This window comes from Simochromis diagramma, unplaced genomic scaffold, assembly GCF_900408965.1.
Source record: "Simochromis diagramma unplaced genomic scaffold, fSimDia1.1 OVJJ01000344.1, whole genome shotgun sequence".
In the NCBI taxonomy this organism is placed as follows: Eukaryota; Metazoa; Chordata; class Actinopteri; order Cichliformes; family Cichlidae; genus Simochromis; species Simochromis diagramma.
In genome coordinates this window covers 3,355,962-3,371,480 of record NW_024387375.1, presented here as the reverse complement: position 1 = coordinate 3,371,480, position 15,519 = coordinate 3,355,962, and the positions used below count along the sequence as shown (strand labels likewise).

General features: G+C 38.1%; 2 protein-coding genes and 1 long non-coding RNA gene across 4 annotated transcripts; 1 reads left to right on the top strand and 2 right to left on the bottom strand.

Moving 5' to 3' along the window:
* The first annotated feature begins 791 nt into the window (after window positions 1-791).
* On the top strand, window positions 792-3,553 carry LOC120719400 (mitogen-activated protein kinase kinase kinase 2-like). 2 transcript variants are annotated; one of them, XM_040008539.1, is made up of 6 exons: window positions 792-997; window positions 1,219-1,270; window positions 1,367-1,439; window positions 1,559-1,691; window positions 2,362-2,469; window positions 3,036-3,553. In XM_040008539.1, exons 2-6 carry the CDS (start codon window positions 1,222-1,224, stop codon window positions 3,471-3,473), a joined length of 801 nt encoding a protein of 266 aa, XP_039864473.1. In that variant the 5' UTR covers window positions 792-997; window positions 1,219-1,221; the 3' UTR covers window positions 3,474-3,553. The 2 variants fall into 2 exon arrangements, with proteins under 2 accessions (XP_039864473.1, XP_039864472.1); XM_040008538.1 differs by having other exon boundaries at window positions 1,364-1,439.
* A 400-nt stretch (window positions 3,554-3,953) lies between these two features.
* Window positions 3,954-8,307, bottom strand: LOC120719942. Its single transcript, XM_040009503.1, has 12 exons — window positions 8,164-8,307; window positions 7,771-7,808; window positions 7,387-7,471; window positions 7,197-7,287; window positions 6,967-7,055; window positions 6,759-6,886; window positions 6,613-6,664; window positions 5,676-5,773; window positions 5,438-5,574; window positions 5,055-5,101; window positions 4,740-4,888; window positions 3,954-4,021 (listed from the first exon to the last, which is right to left on the bottom strand). The coding sequence occupies exons 2-12, from the start codon at window positions 7,793-7,795 to the stop codon at window positions 3,954-3,956; spliced, it is 969 nt and encodes a 322-aa protein (XP_039865437.1). The 5' UTR covers window positions 7,796-7,808; window positions 8,164-8,307.
* A 4,171-nt stretch (window positions 8,308-12,478) lies between these two features.
* Window positions 12,479-15,091, bottom strand: LOC120720000. The gene is made up of 4 exons (XR_005692769.1): window positions 13,588-15,091; window positions 13,184-13,272; window positions 12,897-13,069; window positions 12,479-12,733 (listed from the first exon to the last, which is right to left on the bottom strand). It is a non-coding gene; the product is annotated as an uncharacterized LOC120720000 (long non-coding RNA).
* Window positions 15,092-15,519: the final 428 nt, after the last annotated feature.

Sequence of the window (15,519 nt, the reverse complement as noted above, 5' to 3'; positions counted from 1 at the left end):
TATATATATATATAATATTCTGTAACTCTGTAACTTCTGTCGGTGCTGTGCTTTTTTTGGAAAACGAATTTCCCAGAGGAACCCACCTGAGGGATTAATAAAGTTCTATCTTATCTTATCTTATCTTTTAATATCAGGAGACTTTAATCATGTCTCACTGGACTCCACGCTGCCCACCCAGTATGTGACATGCCCAACCAGAGACAATAAAACACTGGACTTACTGTATGCCAGTGCTGAAGAGGCATACAGTTCATCACCTCTACCTCCCCTGGGCAGATCTGATCACACCCTGGTGCACCTTGTCCATGTGTATGAGCCCTTAGTGCACAGGGAGCCACCAGCCACGCGCACAGTGCAGAGATGGTCGGAGGAGAGCGAGGAGGCTCTTAAGGATTGTTTTGAGTCTACTGTGTGGGAGGTGAACTGTGACGACCACGGAGAGGACATCGACAGCCTTGTGTACGGTGTACATTTTAGGACATCGTCAGGTGTCAGAAAAAAAATTGTCAGGTGTCAGTTGTCAAAAAAAAAATTGTCAGGTGTCAGACAAAAAATTGTCAGGTGTCAGTTGTCAAAAAAAAAGTTGTCAGGTGTCAGAAAAAAAATTGTCAGGTGTCAGAAAAAAAATTGTCAGGTGTCAAAAAAAAATTGTCAGGTGTCAGAAAAAAAATTGTCAGGTGTCAGTTGTCAAAAAAAAAAGTTGTCAGGTATCAGAAAAAAAATTGTCAGGTGTCAGTTGTCAAAAAAAAAAAGAGTCAGGTATCAGAAAAAAAGTTTGTCAGGTGTCAGAAAAAAAATTGTCAGGTGTCAGAAAAAAAATTGTCAGGTGTCAGAACACAAGGTACCAGAGAGAAAATCTTCCTGCAGGTGGCGCTGTTGTCATGTCCCACCCGAATTGATTTCCAAATACGTCATCAACGTGTGACCGTGGGAGAGCGTAAGGTCATTGACCTCACCGGAGTTTTACCGTGGTTCAGGCTCCTAACGACACAAGGTAAGTTTATCTTTTTCTCCCTTTTGTTCATATTCTTGCCACAGTTGTGTTATATTAAGTTGCAGTTATGTTGTGAAAGTTACATATCAGAGACGGAAAGCCAGTTTTGTACGAAACCAAATCAGTACTATTTTTGTCTGGCTAATTCATTCTAGCTAGCGACAGTGGTGAAACGTGATTCAAATTTAAACTGTTCAGTAATTGTTTTGTATACATTTCAGCAAATGGACAAGCTGAAAGCTTACGAGCAGCTTAAAAAAGACCTTGAAAATGGTAATCCAACACTTTATTAAATTTTTTGGTAATGCTTGCAAGTTAATTTTTTTAACTGCAAAGAAAATAGAGGTTCTTTTCATGGTACTCCAGCAGCTGTTAAAAGGATCATGTGTGGCCAACAAGGGATGGAGGACAGCGACATTCATCATGAGATAAATGTTTCACTGTAAGAACTTTGACACACTTTTTTTTTTTTTTCATTGTCAAAATCGATTCTTCCTCAAGCTGTAACATAATATGCCTCTATTTTGTTTTTTTTATTCGGACATGTTTCTGTTTTATTAGGAGACTGTCTAACCCCAACATCGTCAGACTCATGGCAGTTGCCCGCACTGAGTCCTGCTTTTTGTTGGCAGCTGAATACATTCATTGCGCAACCCTGCAGCAAGTGCTTCACACAGACAGCTGCTTGGTGAAGGTACCAATACTCATAATTTTATGTTTAATACATTTAGGTAGATGTGAATAATCTTAATACCCTCATATTAAAAAAGAACTTTTTATTGCTGGCATTTGTTTAAATATGTACTTGAAACCATCTTTGTGTACAACATATAAAAAGACTGATTCCTTTTTTTTTCTCTCATGTTTTCCACCATTTAGAATTACCAAAATGATCTTTAATTGTCAAATGCCAGAAAAGTATCAACTTAGTAAAAGAATAATCTTAAATTTTTAATAATAAGCTCCCTTACTGTTTTGGTAGAATTGCTTTTTTTTACTTGGATGAGGTTCATACATTTTAGGTTTTCTTCTACAATATTCTTACAATATTTTTCAGGAATTTCTGTCCAGTCCTCCAGACAGGACTGGTGTAACTGAGTCAGATTTGTTGGCCACCTTGCTCACACACACCATTCACCTCTGCTTACAGTTTCGCAAGAGGACTGCAATCAGGGCTTTTTGATGGTCACTGCCAAACATTTACTTTGTTGGTCTTAGGTCCCATTGTAATTTATTGAAATTGAAATGGCAATTGCATTTGAATACTAATCCTATTTGAAGTAATACATTTCCAGTGGTAGACATGTTAGATTGTCACACCTGGCTACGCATTGTTTTATTAATATTATATATTGTCTTGATAGCTTGAAGGGGATGATGCCGGTTTCATATCACTGGACTTATCCATGGCAGTAGAGTACATCCATGCACAGAGAATCATTCACCAGGATATAAAGCCAGCAAATGTCATGGTAAGCCATACTGTATTTTTCTTTTTCTCCACTTTGTTTTTGAAGATCAAAATAAAAATAGTATATTATTTATTTAACTTTATTCTCTTCAGTCTATTAAACACTACATTTGAACAACGAGAAACTTTTCTGGCATATTCATATAAAGGATTTTTTTTTAAAGTAAGAAGCCTTACATTGTTTCTTTAATAGTCCAATTTTTCTTAAATATGTTGGTTCTTGCACACCTACAAAATTCCCAAACATGTTGTAAGTTTAGGCTTTACAAACTGAAAGTTTCTATTATTTTATTAGTCTGTACCACTTGCTTAAGTGGAATGGGGATTAAAAAAATGCACAGGACTATAAAACTGGGTTGGATCATTAACCAATCTGTTAATTTTAATGTTGGGTATAATAAACAATCTCAGAATAAATCTGCAGTGATTGGGTGATCTGGGTGCTAAAAGCTTTGAGGGTTTTTTTTTTTTCCCCCAATTATGAGCTGTGGTCTTTGGAATGACATTTTTGATAACATTTGTGAAATTTTAGACAACCTGGTAAGTTCTCATATGTATACCTTATAGGTTCACCACCCTTCTAAGAAGGCAGTCCTGACAGACTGGGGCATGGCAAACATAAGAGGCACTGTGATGCTTCGTCAAGGGAGTAAGTTCACTGCCCAGGCTACTGGTCCAGCTGGTGGCACATATCTTTACATGGCCCCTGAATGCATACTGATGTTTGAAGAGGCCTCGTTCCAGACAGACATGTGGTCCCTCGGAGCCACATATCTGGAGATCCTGACGGGTTCCGCTCCGTGGATGGTTAAAAAACTAAGAGAACTGGCTGCACTAATGGCCACCAAAACCCCACCACATGCCCTATCACATCTCAGTGACAAAAACAGTTTTCTTGGTGGTTTGGTGAGCTATGACCCAGACTCAAGGCCTTCCGCATCTGATGTTGTTAAGTTTCTCAAGTCAGGCCTTGATCTTACGAGCCGATATGGCTACAAGTGGTAATGTTGCTACAGTCTGCAGTTCAAAAGTCTTTCAATGTGAATTATGTTCTACATTATTGTTAACAAAAGTTGTGATAAATGAAACACTGAATCATTATGAAAGATGGCACCTTGTCAATTGTATTTCAACATTTTATTGTACATTTTGTTGGTCAGACAGTTTTCAAATTACCTGTTGATTTTAAACAAGGATAAATAAATGTTAACAAACACTGTTGTATGATTTTATTGGTCATTGGAAATGTTTACTGGTGCACCTTCCATCCTCTCTCTCTTCAGAAAGATGTATATGTCATTTGCCTCGGCAAACGTAGAAGGTGTAGGAACTGCATTTCTGTTCATGGCAGTTGTGAGCTCTTGGACTAGCATGAGGTATGCAGCAAGGCAACCATCAGGTGTGCATGGAAACTGGCTGTTTTCTAAAATGTTCTTGCACATGTCTCTGAATTCCTGGTTTGCTACCAGTGAAGGCTCTTCCCTCTCAACAGATTAATTGCTTGGCATAGTCTAAAAGGTCTGGGTCAACTATGTGCAGCACATTGCCATATCCTGCGAATGAAAGACAATATTGAAAAGATGTTCACTTTGAATGTTAAAAATAAATGAATAATGACAAAGCTGTTCTAGAACCTGTATAAGAAGCAGTCAGTGTTTACAGATGTTATTACAGAAACTTAAAGATGGAAATATCACTCAAACATTTAGATTAATTTTTAGTTAAAGGTGTCAATATGAAGCCATTTTAGTATTGACAGTAGAAATTCAGAAATCTCTTATTGTACTACAAGTAGGCTTCTTCGGAAGACACAAAAGAGAAAGCACATTATAACAGTTTTACGCTCATTACACTGGCTTCCAGTATATTTTAGAAAATTCATTTTAAAATTTTAGTAATGACTTTCAATGCTCCGAATCGTGAAGCTCCTGCCTTAATTTCTGATCTTATAGAACCCCACGCTCCCTCTCCCAGCCTGTGATCATCTAATCAATGGCTGTTAGTAGTCCCACCAGAAGACCAGAGGCAATAGATCTTCCAAAGCGGTGGCTCCCAGGTCATGGAATGCTCTGCCTCCATCATTACGTTTCCTTGATTGTATTTATTCTGTATGTTCGATTGTGCTGTTTTATGTTTATCTGTTTTATATTATTGTGAAGCCACTTTGTGGTTTTTATCCTGTGAAGAGTGCTATATCAAAGTAAAAGTAAACTAATGAAAGTTAAAAAACAAACAAAAAAATAAAACCCCACAGGCTTTCAAATGACATACCAGGAGGTGGTGAGGTAAACAGAAGGTCGGGTTTCCCAAATGGACCAGGTGCATTGCGTTGCTTGCGGATGTCATGGGTGTTCCAAACTGTTTGCTCCGTTTTTAAGTCTCTTTGAAGCAGTGGCAAGTGTGAGTACTGCAAGCAGTTGCTATGAAAAAGGAGAATTAAAAAATTAATATGTTCATCTGCTTCTTTGAGGTAGAATAAGTAAAAGCTAAATTTTAATCAGTACTCAAAAAAACAAAGGCATTCCTAGACCACATACTTTCATACTGCTGCTTGATTATTTTTCATGTCTAAAAATATTGACTTACATGTGCACAGGATTGTCCAGTTCAAGGATCCCAGACTCCATCATGGCCTACGCATGTTGTTTTGAAAAAGACACAAGTTGTGAAGGTGAGAATTTCATTAGTGAAAAGGTACAGATGTACATAAACACAGATTCTGGCCTTGTGTTTTCAGATAAACTAATCCATCGTATGTTTAACGAAATTTGGATGGCTAGTCTTTGTTAATAGGTTTTACAGGTGAAAGATTTGCTTTACCTTAAATGTTGTCAGCCATTTCTTAATCCATCTCCGCTTTAAAATACTGTTGAAACATTCAGCTCTCTAAACAACAGAAACATGACATTATCAGTTTTGTTGTCAGGTTGTTACTTTAGAAATAGTCATTTACCAGCTTAAAGACATACCTGGTTGTGCACTGATGTCCCCATTCTGAAGCACCTCCATGCCTGATTCCCAAGATCTCGCATTTGAAATGCCATCTGCATTTGACCCACAACAAGGTTCTCCTTTCCTCTGTCCCCCCGAATCATTTGAGGACAGCCTAAAGACACAAACTGAAGATAATTAGTGAATGATGAAAAAATAAATTTATTAACAAAATGTAATCTTTTTTAACCCCCCATTTTTTAGTATATTGCATACCACCCTGTTCTTGAACAGCCTCAAAGAAGTATCTGGCCACAAAGTTTTGTTTGCGGTTGGATGTGCCCACCTTTAGCCATAGAACCTTCCTGGAAAATCTGAAAAGAAAGAAACAGAAAAGTGGCCACTTGTACATATGATTTAATCATGTTTTGGCACTATGTTTGGTTTTTGTTACATTCCCCAAGAGTATGCTGGTTTTCCATTGTATTATGTCTAGGCGTTGTTTCTGGTTCCTCCGGCCATTTTGACTGCCATAGTTGTGTAGGCTTACATGCCTTTGGAATTGAATGTGACTCTTGACTGTGTTCAGACTGACGCGAGGGGAGAGCTGCCTTTTGTTTTGTAATCCCTTGTATTCTCCTGTTTATGTGTTGGTTAGGTAGGTTATCGTAAATTGTACATTTTATTTTCTTTGGAGTTAAATTCTGTTTACTTTATATCAGGGATGTTTTGTTTGTTGTGTTGGTCTTGGCCCTCCCTGAAATTAACTGCCAGTCTGAAATGGAACTTTAAGACTAGCAGGAAATAAGCCTTTTAAAAACCGCCATCTTGAATCCTCCTTCACTATTCATACTTTATCTTGGTCCCTTAGACCAGGCTTGGCCAAATCCAGACCTCGAGGGCCAGTGTCCTGCATGTTTTAGATATTACCCTGGGTAAACACACTTGAATAAAATGATTAGTTCATTACCAGGCCTCTGGAGAACTACAAAACATGTTGTGAGGGTAATTTAGCCATTTGAATCAGCTGTGGATCAAGGACACATCTAAAACCTGCAGGACACCGGCCCACGAGGCCTGGACTTGCCCATCCCTGCCCTAGACTACTCAGGAGAGATAACACCTCAGTTTACCGCACATCCTTATCTTGAAGCAACTTTGTACTATCACTGAATATAATAAATTAAGTAGCGAATGCCATATTCAAACCTACCCATCAATCCCCAAATGTATCCACATTCCAAAGAACTTCAGTTTATCATTGCCTATATGAAACAACAAATAATAATTACAATTTGTTTCAACAGAAGTACCATCAAAACATGTTTGGAAGGTTAATTGAAAAGATAAAATAAATACCATCAATGTGCCATGTGTCATTTGGACCACGGCTGATGTAATTCCGACGGGGAATTTTCTTCTTTCCAGGAGATCTCCTCTGAAGACCACTTGCATCCATATACCTCATTATATTAGCAACATCGTCTCTACAGTAACAATAGATTTTACTCTGAGCTCAACAGTAAAACAAGAGAATACTTGATTATATACACACTATTTAACCAACCTGTAACAAGGCCGCACTCCTCTGACATCCCTTACCCGCTTTACCATTGCCCTGATTCCTTGTTCAGGAGACCACTGTTTCATCTCACTCTAAAAAACAAACAAACAGACAATTGAATGTTTTTTTTTTTTAAAATAACTACAGAAAATAACATTTATTGTTTCTACAATAGCTCATGACACAGACTTCAGGAAAATATATATTTTTTGCACTGATGTTTTAACGCTTACCTCCACAGCTTTGTGGATTTCAGTAAAAGGTGGTTGGGGGCATCTTCGCTTCAACCCTAGAAGTTTTAAAACTCGTCTCAGATGCCTCTCACTGTTAAAAGACAACACAGACTTACATTATATTAAATGCAAACTGCATGTTTTGTCATTTTAGAGAGTTGTCATGGAAACTGTTGAAATGCAGACTTACCTTATTTTATGCCCATATGAATTCAGTGCACAGCTGATTTCCTTTTGTTTTAAGCCTTTGTTGAACAATGTTATTATCATCATATCTTGAAAGGTTAAGTGTAACAACAACAGTCTAATTGATCACCCACCTCTTACACTGAACATAAGTAATTAACCAGTAAAGTACTAAATCTTTTTATGTGGCAATTACACTAAAAGCATCGTCTATTCAGTGCCCACAAATAAAACATGTGTAGCAAAAAATACACTTCTTTGATATGAAAGAGGTGAACAGTAGTTAATAAATAAGTTGTACTTTAGTCATTTATTTTTAATGCTCTTTTTTTAATTAAAAAAAAAAGTATTTTTGGTACAGTCATGGGAACCAGCCAGAGTCGGATACTCCTTTCATCATCGTCAGATGACATATTGCAGCAAAGTCTAAAAACAACAACAGAAAAAAACATATCGGGATCAAAAAATATCCCGACAGTAGCAATATAGAAAAGAGAAATAAAGAAAAAGAGCGACAGAAAGGATGCAGGCTGCTCGTGAGCTTTCAGCTTGTCCATTTGCTGAAATGTATACAAAACAATTACTGAACAGTTTAAATTTGAATCACGTTTCACCACTGTCGCTAGCTAGAATGAATTAGCCAGACAAAAATAGTACTGATTTGGTTTCGTACAAAACTGGCTTTCCGTCTCTGATACGTAACTTTCACAACATAACTGCAACTTAATATAACACAACTGTGGCAAGAATATGAACAAAAGGGAGAAAAAGATAAACTTACCTTGTGTCGTTAGGAGCCTGAACCACGGTAAAACTCCGGTGAGGTCAATGACCTTACGCTCTCCCACGGTCACACGTTGATGACGTATTTGGAAATCAATTCGGGTGGGACATGACAACAGCGCCACCTGCAGGAAGATTTTCTCTCCGGTACCTTGTGTTCTGATACCTGACAAAATTTTTTTTGACAACTGACACCTGACAATTTTTTTCTGACACCTGACAACTTTTTTTCTGACACCTGACAATTTTTTTTCTGACACCTGACAATTTTTTTTCTGATACCTGACAATTTTTTGTCTGACACCTGACAATTTTTTTTCTGATACCTGAATTTTTTTTTTTTTGACAACTGACAATTTTTTGTCTGACACCTGACAATTTTTTTTCTGATACCTGACAATTTTTTGTCTGACACCTGACAATTTTTTTCTGATACCTGAATTTTTTTTTTTGACAACTGACACCTGACAATTTTTTTTCTGACACCTGACAATTTTTTTTTTGACAACTGACAATTTTTTTTCTGACACCTGACAATTTTTTTTCTGATACCTGACAATTTTTTTTTGACAACTGACACCTGACAATTTTTTTTCTGACACCTGACAACTTTTTTTCTGACACCTGACAATTTCTTTTTCTGACACCTGACAATTTTTTTTCTGATACCTGACTTTTTTTTTTTTGACAACTGACACCTGACAATTTTTTTTCTGACACCTGACAACTTTTTTTCTGACACCTGACAATTTTTTTTCTGATACCTGACAATTTTTTTTTTGACAACTGACACCTGACAATTTTTTTTCTGACACCTGACAATTTTTTTTCTGACACCTGACAATTTTTTTTTTGACAACTGACACCTGACAATTTTTTTTCTGACACCTGACAATTTTTTTTCTGATACCTGACAACTTTTTTTTGACAACTGACACCTGACAATTTTTTTTCTGATACCTGACAATTTTTTTTTTGACAACTGACAATTTTTTTTCTGATACCTGACAATTTTTTTTTTGACAACTGACACCTGACAATTTTTTTTCTGACACCTGACAACTTTTTTTTTCTGACACCTGACAATTTTTTTTCTGACACCTGACAATTTTTTTTCTGATACCTGACTTTTTTTTTTTGACAACTGACACCTGACAATTTTTTTTCTGACACCTGACAATTTTTTTTTTGACAACTGACACCTGACAATTTTTTTTCTGACACCTGACAATTTTTTTTCTGACACCTGACAACTTTTTTTTTGACAACTGACACCTGACAATTTTTTTTCTGATACCTGACAATTTTTTTTTTGACAACTGACAATTTTTTTTCTGATACCTGACAATTTTTTTTTGACAACTGACACCTGACAATTTTTTTCTGACACCTGACAATTTTTTTTCTGACACCTGACAATTTTTTTTCTGATACCTGACTTTTTTTTTTTTTGACAACTGACACCTGACAATTTTTTTTCTGACACCTGACAACTTTTTTTCTGACACCTGACAATTTTTTTTCTGATACCTGACAATTTTTTGTCTGATACCTGACAATTTTTTGTCTGACACCTGACTATTTTTTTTCTGATACCTGACAACTTCTTTTTTTGACAACTGACACCTGACAATTTTTTTTTCTGATACCTGACAATTTTTTTTTTGACAACTGACACCTGACAATGTTTTTTTTTGACAACTGACACCTGACAATTTTTTTTCTGATACCTGACAACTTTTTTTTTGACAACTGACACCTGACAATTTTTTTTCTGATACCTGACAATTTTTTTTTTGACAACTGACAATTTTTTTTCTGATACCTGACAATTTTTTTTTGACAACTGACACCTGACAATTTTTTTTTCTGACACCTGACAATTTTTTTTCTGACACCTGACAATTTTTTTTCTGACACCTGACAATTTTTTTTCTGATACCTGAATTTTTTTTTTGACAACTGACACCTGACAATTTTTTTTCTGACACCTGACAACTTTTTTTCTGACACCTGACAATTTTTTTCTGACACCTGACAACTTTTTTTCTGACACCTGACAATTTTTTTTCTGATACCTGACAATTTTTTGTCTGACACCTGACAATTTTTTTTCTGATACCTGAATTTTTTTTTTTGACAACTGACACCTGACAATTTTTTTTCTGACACCTGACAACTTCTTTTTTTGACAACTGACACCTGACAATTTTTTTTCTGATACCTGACAACTTCTTTTTTTGACAACTGACACCTGACAATTTTTTTTCTGATACCTGACAATTTTTTTTTTTGACAACTGACACCTGACAATTTTTTGTCTGACACCTGACAATGGTTTTTTTTGACAACTGACACCTGACAATTTTTTTTCTGATACCTGACAATTTTTTTTTTGACAACTGACTTCCGCGATATTTGCCTCTTTTGGGCGGCTTTATTCTATTCGTGTTCACCACTCGGAGGGTTTCTTTGACGGAATGTTCACGACCCACACCATTTAAAGATGGCTGAGACCACCACAGAGTCATAGAAGGTCTTCAGGATTGGGCCCTAAACTTCAAAAGACCTGAGTCTCCACAGCAGGTACCAGCTCCTTGGTTTTATTAGTGTTGATCTTGAGGTAGTTCTGCTGGCACCCGTCCACAAAGCCTTGGGTCAGTTCTCTGTACTCCTTGTCGTCCCCATCAGTGATGAGGCCGACTATTGCAGATTCATCAAAGAACTTCTGCAGGAAGCACTGGGTGGAGTTGTGGGAGAAGTCTGCAGTGTAGATGGTGAAGAGAAACGGAGCTAGAACCGTTCCCTGTGGGGGCCCCGTACTGCAGACGACCCTGTCCGACACAGAGCCCTGAGTTCTCACATACTGTGGTCGGTCGGTGAGGTAGTCCAAAATCCAGGTAGTGAGGTAGTGGTCCACTCCTGTGTTTTCCAGCTTGTCCTTCAGGACCGTGGGCAGAATGGTGTTGAAGGCACTGGAGAAATCAAAGAACATGATTCTCACAGTGCTCCCAGCGGTCTCCAGGTGAGAGGGAGAACAATGTAGAAGGTGAATGACGGCGTCATCCGCTCCGATGCCAGGCTGGTAGGCAAACTGAAGTGGGTCCAGTGATGAGCTCACCAGGCGCCAAAGCTGAGCCAGGACCAGCCGCTCCAGGGTCTTCATCAGGTGGGATGTCAGAGCCACCGGCCTATAGCTGTTGAGGTCCTTGGGGCGTGAAGTCTTTGGCCCTGGTACAACACAGGAGGTTTTCCAGAGCTGTGGGACTCTCCCCAGCCTCAGGCTCAGATTGAAGATGTGCTCCATCACTCCACACACTTGGTCTGCGCAGGAGCTGACAACCCTTGAGCTGATGCCATCTGGACCCGCTGCCTTCTTGCCTTTAATCCTCCTCAGTTCCCTCCTAACCTGTGTGGTTGAGAGAGACAGGCTGTAGCCTTGTGTTGAGTGTGTATTGGATGCTGTTGTTGGGGGTGGAGAGGAGTGAGCAGGGTGAGTAGAGGAGGTGTGAAGTGTCTGAGGTGTCAGAGGTGAAACAGCAGCAGTGGGTGTGGGTGAGTCTGCAGCCGATGTTGAAGACTGCCTCATGGATGAATCAAATCTGTTGAAGAAATGATTCAGTTCATTTGCCCACCTCACATCCCTCCCAGGCAGAGAGTTCTGTAGTTTGTGGCCCGAGATGGTTCTGAGGCCTCTCCAGATTTCGCCAATGTTGTTTTGCTGAAGCTGGTTCTCCATCTTCTGCCTGTAGCTGTCCTTCCCATTCCTTATAAGTACTCTCAGCTCTCTCTGCACCCTTTTCAACTGCTCTCCCAGATAGCAAGGAAACATTGAAACAATGTTGAGTCAATATCAGGCTGTGTCATTGAATCAACGTTGAAGTGTGACGTTGACCTAACGTCACTCTTGCACCCTTTTTTAACGTTGAAACAACGTCAGGTTTTGATGTTGAATCAATGTTGAAACCTGACGTTGATTCAACGTTATATTTTCTAATACTGCTGACATTGAAACAATGTCAGATTCTGATATTGAAACACTGTTGAGCTATGGTGTTGATTTTCCACCTCTTTCGCACAGTTGCTTTTTATTAAAACAACAGTTAAATCATGACTGGAAATCTACCTCTCTTTATAGGTATTTTAACCAATACTAAACTACTGCATGTTTCCATCAATACTTCAACCACCTAAACACATAATTGTACTTATTCCTTAAATTGGACACCCTTTATAAAAAAAACAAATGTCTCACAATGTATCATGTCAATATTAATATCCTAAAATAAGAAAGCATTGCATGTGATGTAACAGAGAAAAAAAAATAAACAAAAAAAGGTCAATAGGCATGTTTCGTTTGCTAAATACTTTATTAAAAGACAGTTCCCTATTTACGTTTATATGATTCACAGAAGTTTGTAATTTTTTGCATGATGTGCGTCCTGCACCACCCAAACGATCTGGGGCGCATCGGAGCCATTTCTGCACTGCTTGTGCAAAGACAAACTCGGACATAGAGTTTGCCCCTAACTGCTGCGTCAGGCTCCAATCAAGGCAAAGCGTCTCACCTATAGACACATTTTAAGAGATGGAATTAGCGTGTCTCATGTCTTAAATGTGTATGCAAGTGCTTGTGTGTTTAATCAACAGGCCGTTGTTATGTATTTAAATCACATCTGACAGCTATTACAATTTATAGTTACAAAGTGTACATAACCTTTATATACTTACCATTGCCTTATTTGCCTCTTGTGATTGAAGAGCTGGCTCTGCATTGTTTAGCTCCTCAATGTTGTGCAAGTGCAAATCCAGAGGCAGTACCCCAGCATCTACAGATTCATTGCAGCCGGTATTGCGGATGGCTCTGACCTCCTCACGGAGTTCGTTAACAGCTCTCGTCAGGTCTGACAGAAAAAGATAATTTTTTTTTTAAGTATTTAAGAATACAGACAACTTATCAAACGTTTCCTTGTGTCACACACAGATATGTACAAAGACACTAGACAGTATTTTATTACCTGGTATTTTCACTCGAGGAGCCTGGGGAAACAGTTTTTTGGTGGGCTGTTCATCCTCTGAGTCACTATATGTGTACAGGGGATTTGGTCTAAAGATAAAAAGTTGAAAACGGTCATAAGTAATTACAAATGTGCTTTTGGAATATTTTTTCCTAAAGTTACAGTTTGATTTATAACAACACACACAGGAAACGGAGATGTGCAAGAAGGTACAGTATACAAGGAATTTTTGAAGTGCACAAGTGTACACAGCTTTGCATTTATAAAAAGTTTACAAGCTTCCACTTTTTGGACTATATTATGTGGTGATATTGCAGTATGCAAGCACCACAGATATGTATAAAAGACAAGATCATAAATTATTAGCAATCAAAGATATGTTTGTGAAATAAAAAAAGTTTTACTTGTGCTTTCTTTTATGACTGGTCTGAGTTTCAGCTTCGGACTGAAGGTCAGACGTATCACAGTGTTCACTTAGATATTTCTGAAGACTGCGTTCTGCTTCGTGAAATGTGTCTGGAAGTACAAACACAATGTATGGCCAGACATAAATTAGGACACGAAAAACTTGTTATTGTTACATTTATACAACACCAATCCAGATGATACCCACCATGGCTTATTAGAAGTCGGACTGGTGCATAGGTGAGCCATGTTGCACCAGGATGAACTCTCCTCTTTACTGCATCGTGGATCCTGAATGTGTCTCACGGAGGATATGGAGGCCATGGCAATTTCTCCCCATTTATCCATGATCTAGGGACTATTTCTGTACCACCAGTGCTAAACTGCACAATGCACCAGTCTTTCATTTTTATCTTTTTTTTAATTTGGAGTCCTTTTTTGCCCTGTCTAGGATAAACAGGAAACAGATAATTACAATATATTTCATAGTCACTACAAAACTTGATCTATTGATTGAACTAAATAATAAATAATAGCTTAAAATGTATATAGGCAACAATTACAAGCAAACCCGTATATGTAAGCATTTAAACACTGAAGATAATAAAATTAACAGTATTTTGTCTAAGTCTGCCATTGTAGGAATTCATGGCACCGAGACAAAAACTTGGCGCACAGTGTGGCGTCAAAATAGGCGCACACCTTTGACGCTGCGTTTTCTCCGTCTTCCTCGTCCACACGTAAATGCTAAACGCAGTTTACGTGTGGACAAAAGGTGCAAACGCAAGTTAGGTGAGCGTGCAGCGTAAAGTTAGGTGAGCGTGCAGCGTAAAGTTTGAATTGAGTGCGAATCGAAGCGGGTGCTCACCAATCATTAAAAGTAACAAAGTCATTGAACACATTTATACAGTTACCTTTACGTTTATCAATCATATATCACAGATTTACAATTTTTTGTAGTACTATGCTAAAAAGCAACTACAGAGCGAAAGTCTGGGTCAAGCGCCGAGGCGACGGCAAGAACAAAGGAACCCTCGAAGCGTTAAAGCTAGTTTTGTAAGAGAATATAACAGAAAAGTATGAAACGAAAATGTTTTCTTTGTTGATAGACTTTGTTCGCAGTGCAGTTTACTTGTTGCCGGATTGTATGACGAAAGTAGACACAATTTCGGGCTCCCACATTTTGTCTGAAACTGTACATTAACCAGTTTTTTTTTTTTACTGTTATTCAAATGCGACCGTGGAAATAACGAATAGAAGAAAATTCATTCATTCTTACCTTATATTAATCGTGGTGCAGGCCAGTGCAGTGCATGAACTGATGCCTTCTCCGGTCAATTCCGCTGAGAGTAAATCGAATGTCCCACTCTACTGTACAAGACAATGGTTACCTGGAGGGATGTACCAATGTGATAGGGGTGCTGCGGAATAGTCCAAGTGGTAGCAGCTTTAATTTCCCGCTCAACCATAAATCGATGGTTTTTCAACGTGATTGTTGTCACCTTGTCACTATAAATAGATCAACAATCAACGATGACAGAACAACAGTGAATCAATGTTATTTCAATGTCAGTGTCAGGTTTCATCAGTATTTCAATGTTGTTTCAACATTGGTTTTGTGTTGACATTTCAATCCTGACGATTCTGATGGTTCAGATGGAAAATCAACATCTGTTCAATGTCTCCTTGCTATCTGGGCTTTGTCTCTGGATTTGAAGGCCCTCCTCTTCTGCTTGAGGACGGCTTTAATTTCTGTGGTAATCCATGATTTGTTGTTAGAGAAACACCGCACAGTCCTGGTAGGTATGGTATTATCCACACAGAAGTTAATATAGTCCGTAATGCATGTCACAAGTACTACGGTGTACATTTTAGGACATCGTCAGGTATCAGACAAAAAATTGTCAGGTGTCAGTTGTCAAAAAAAAATT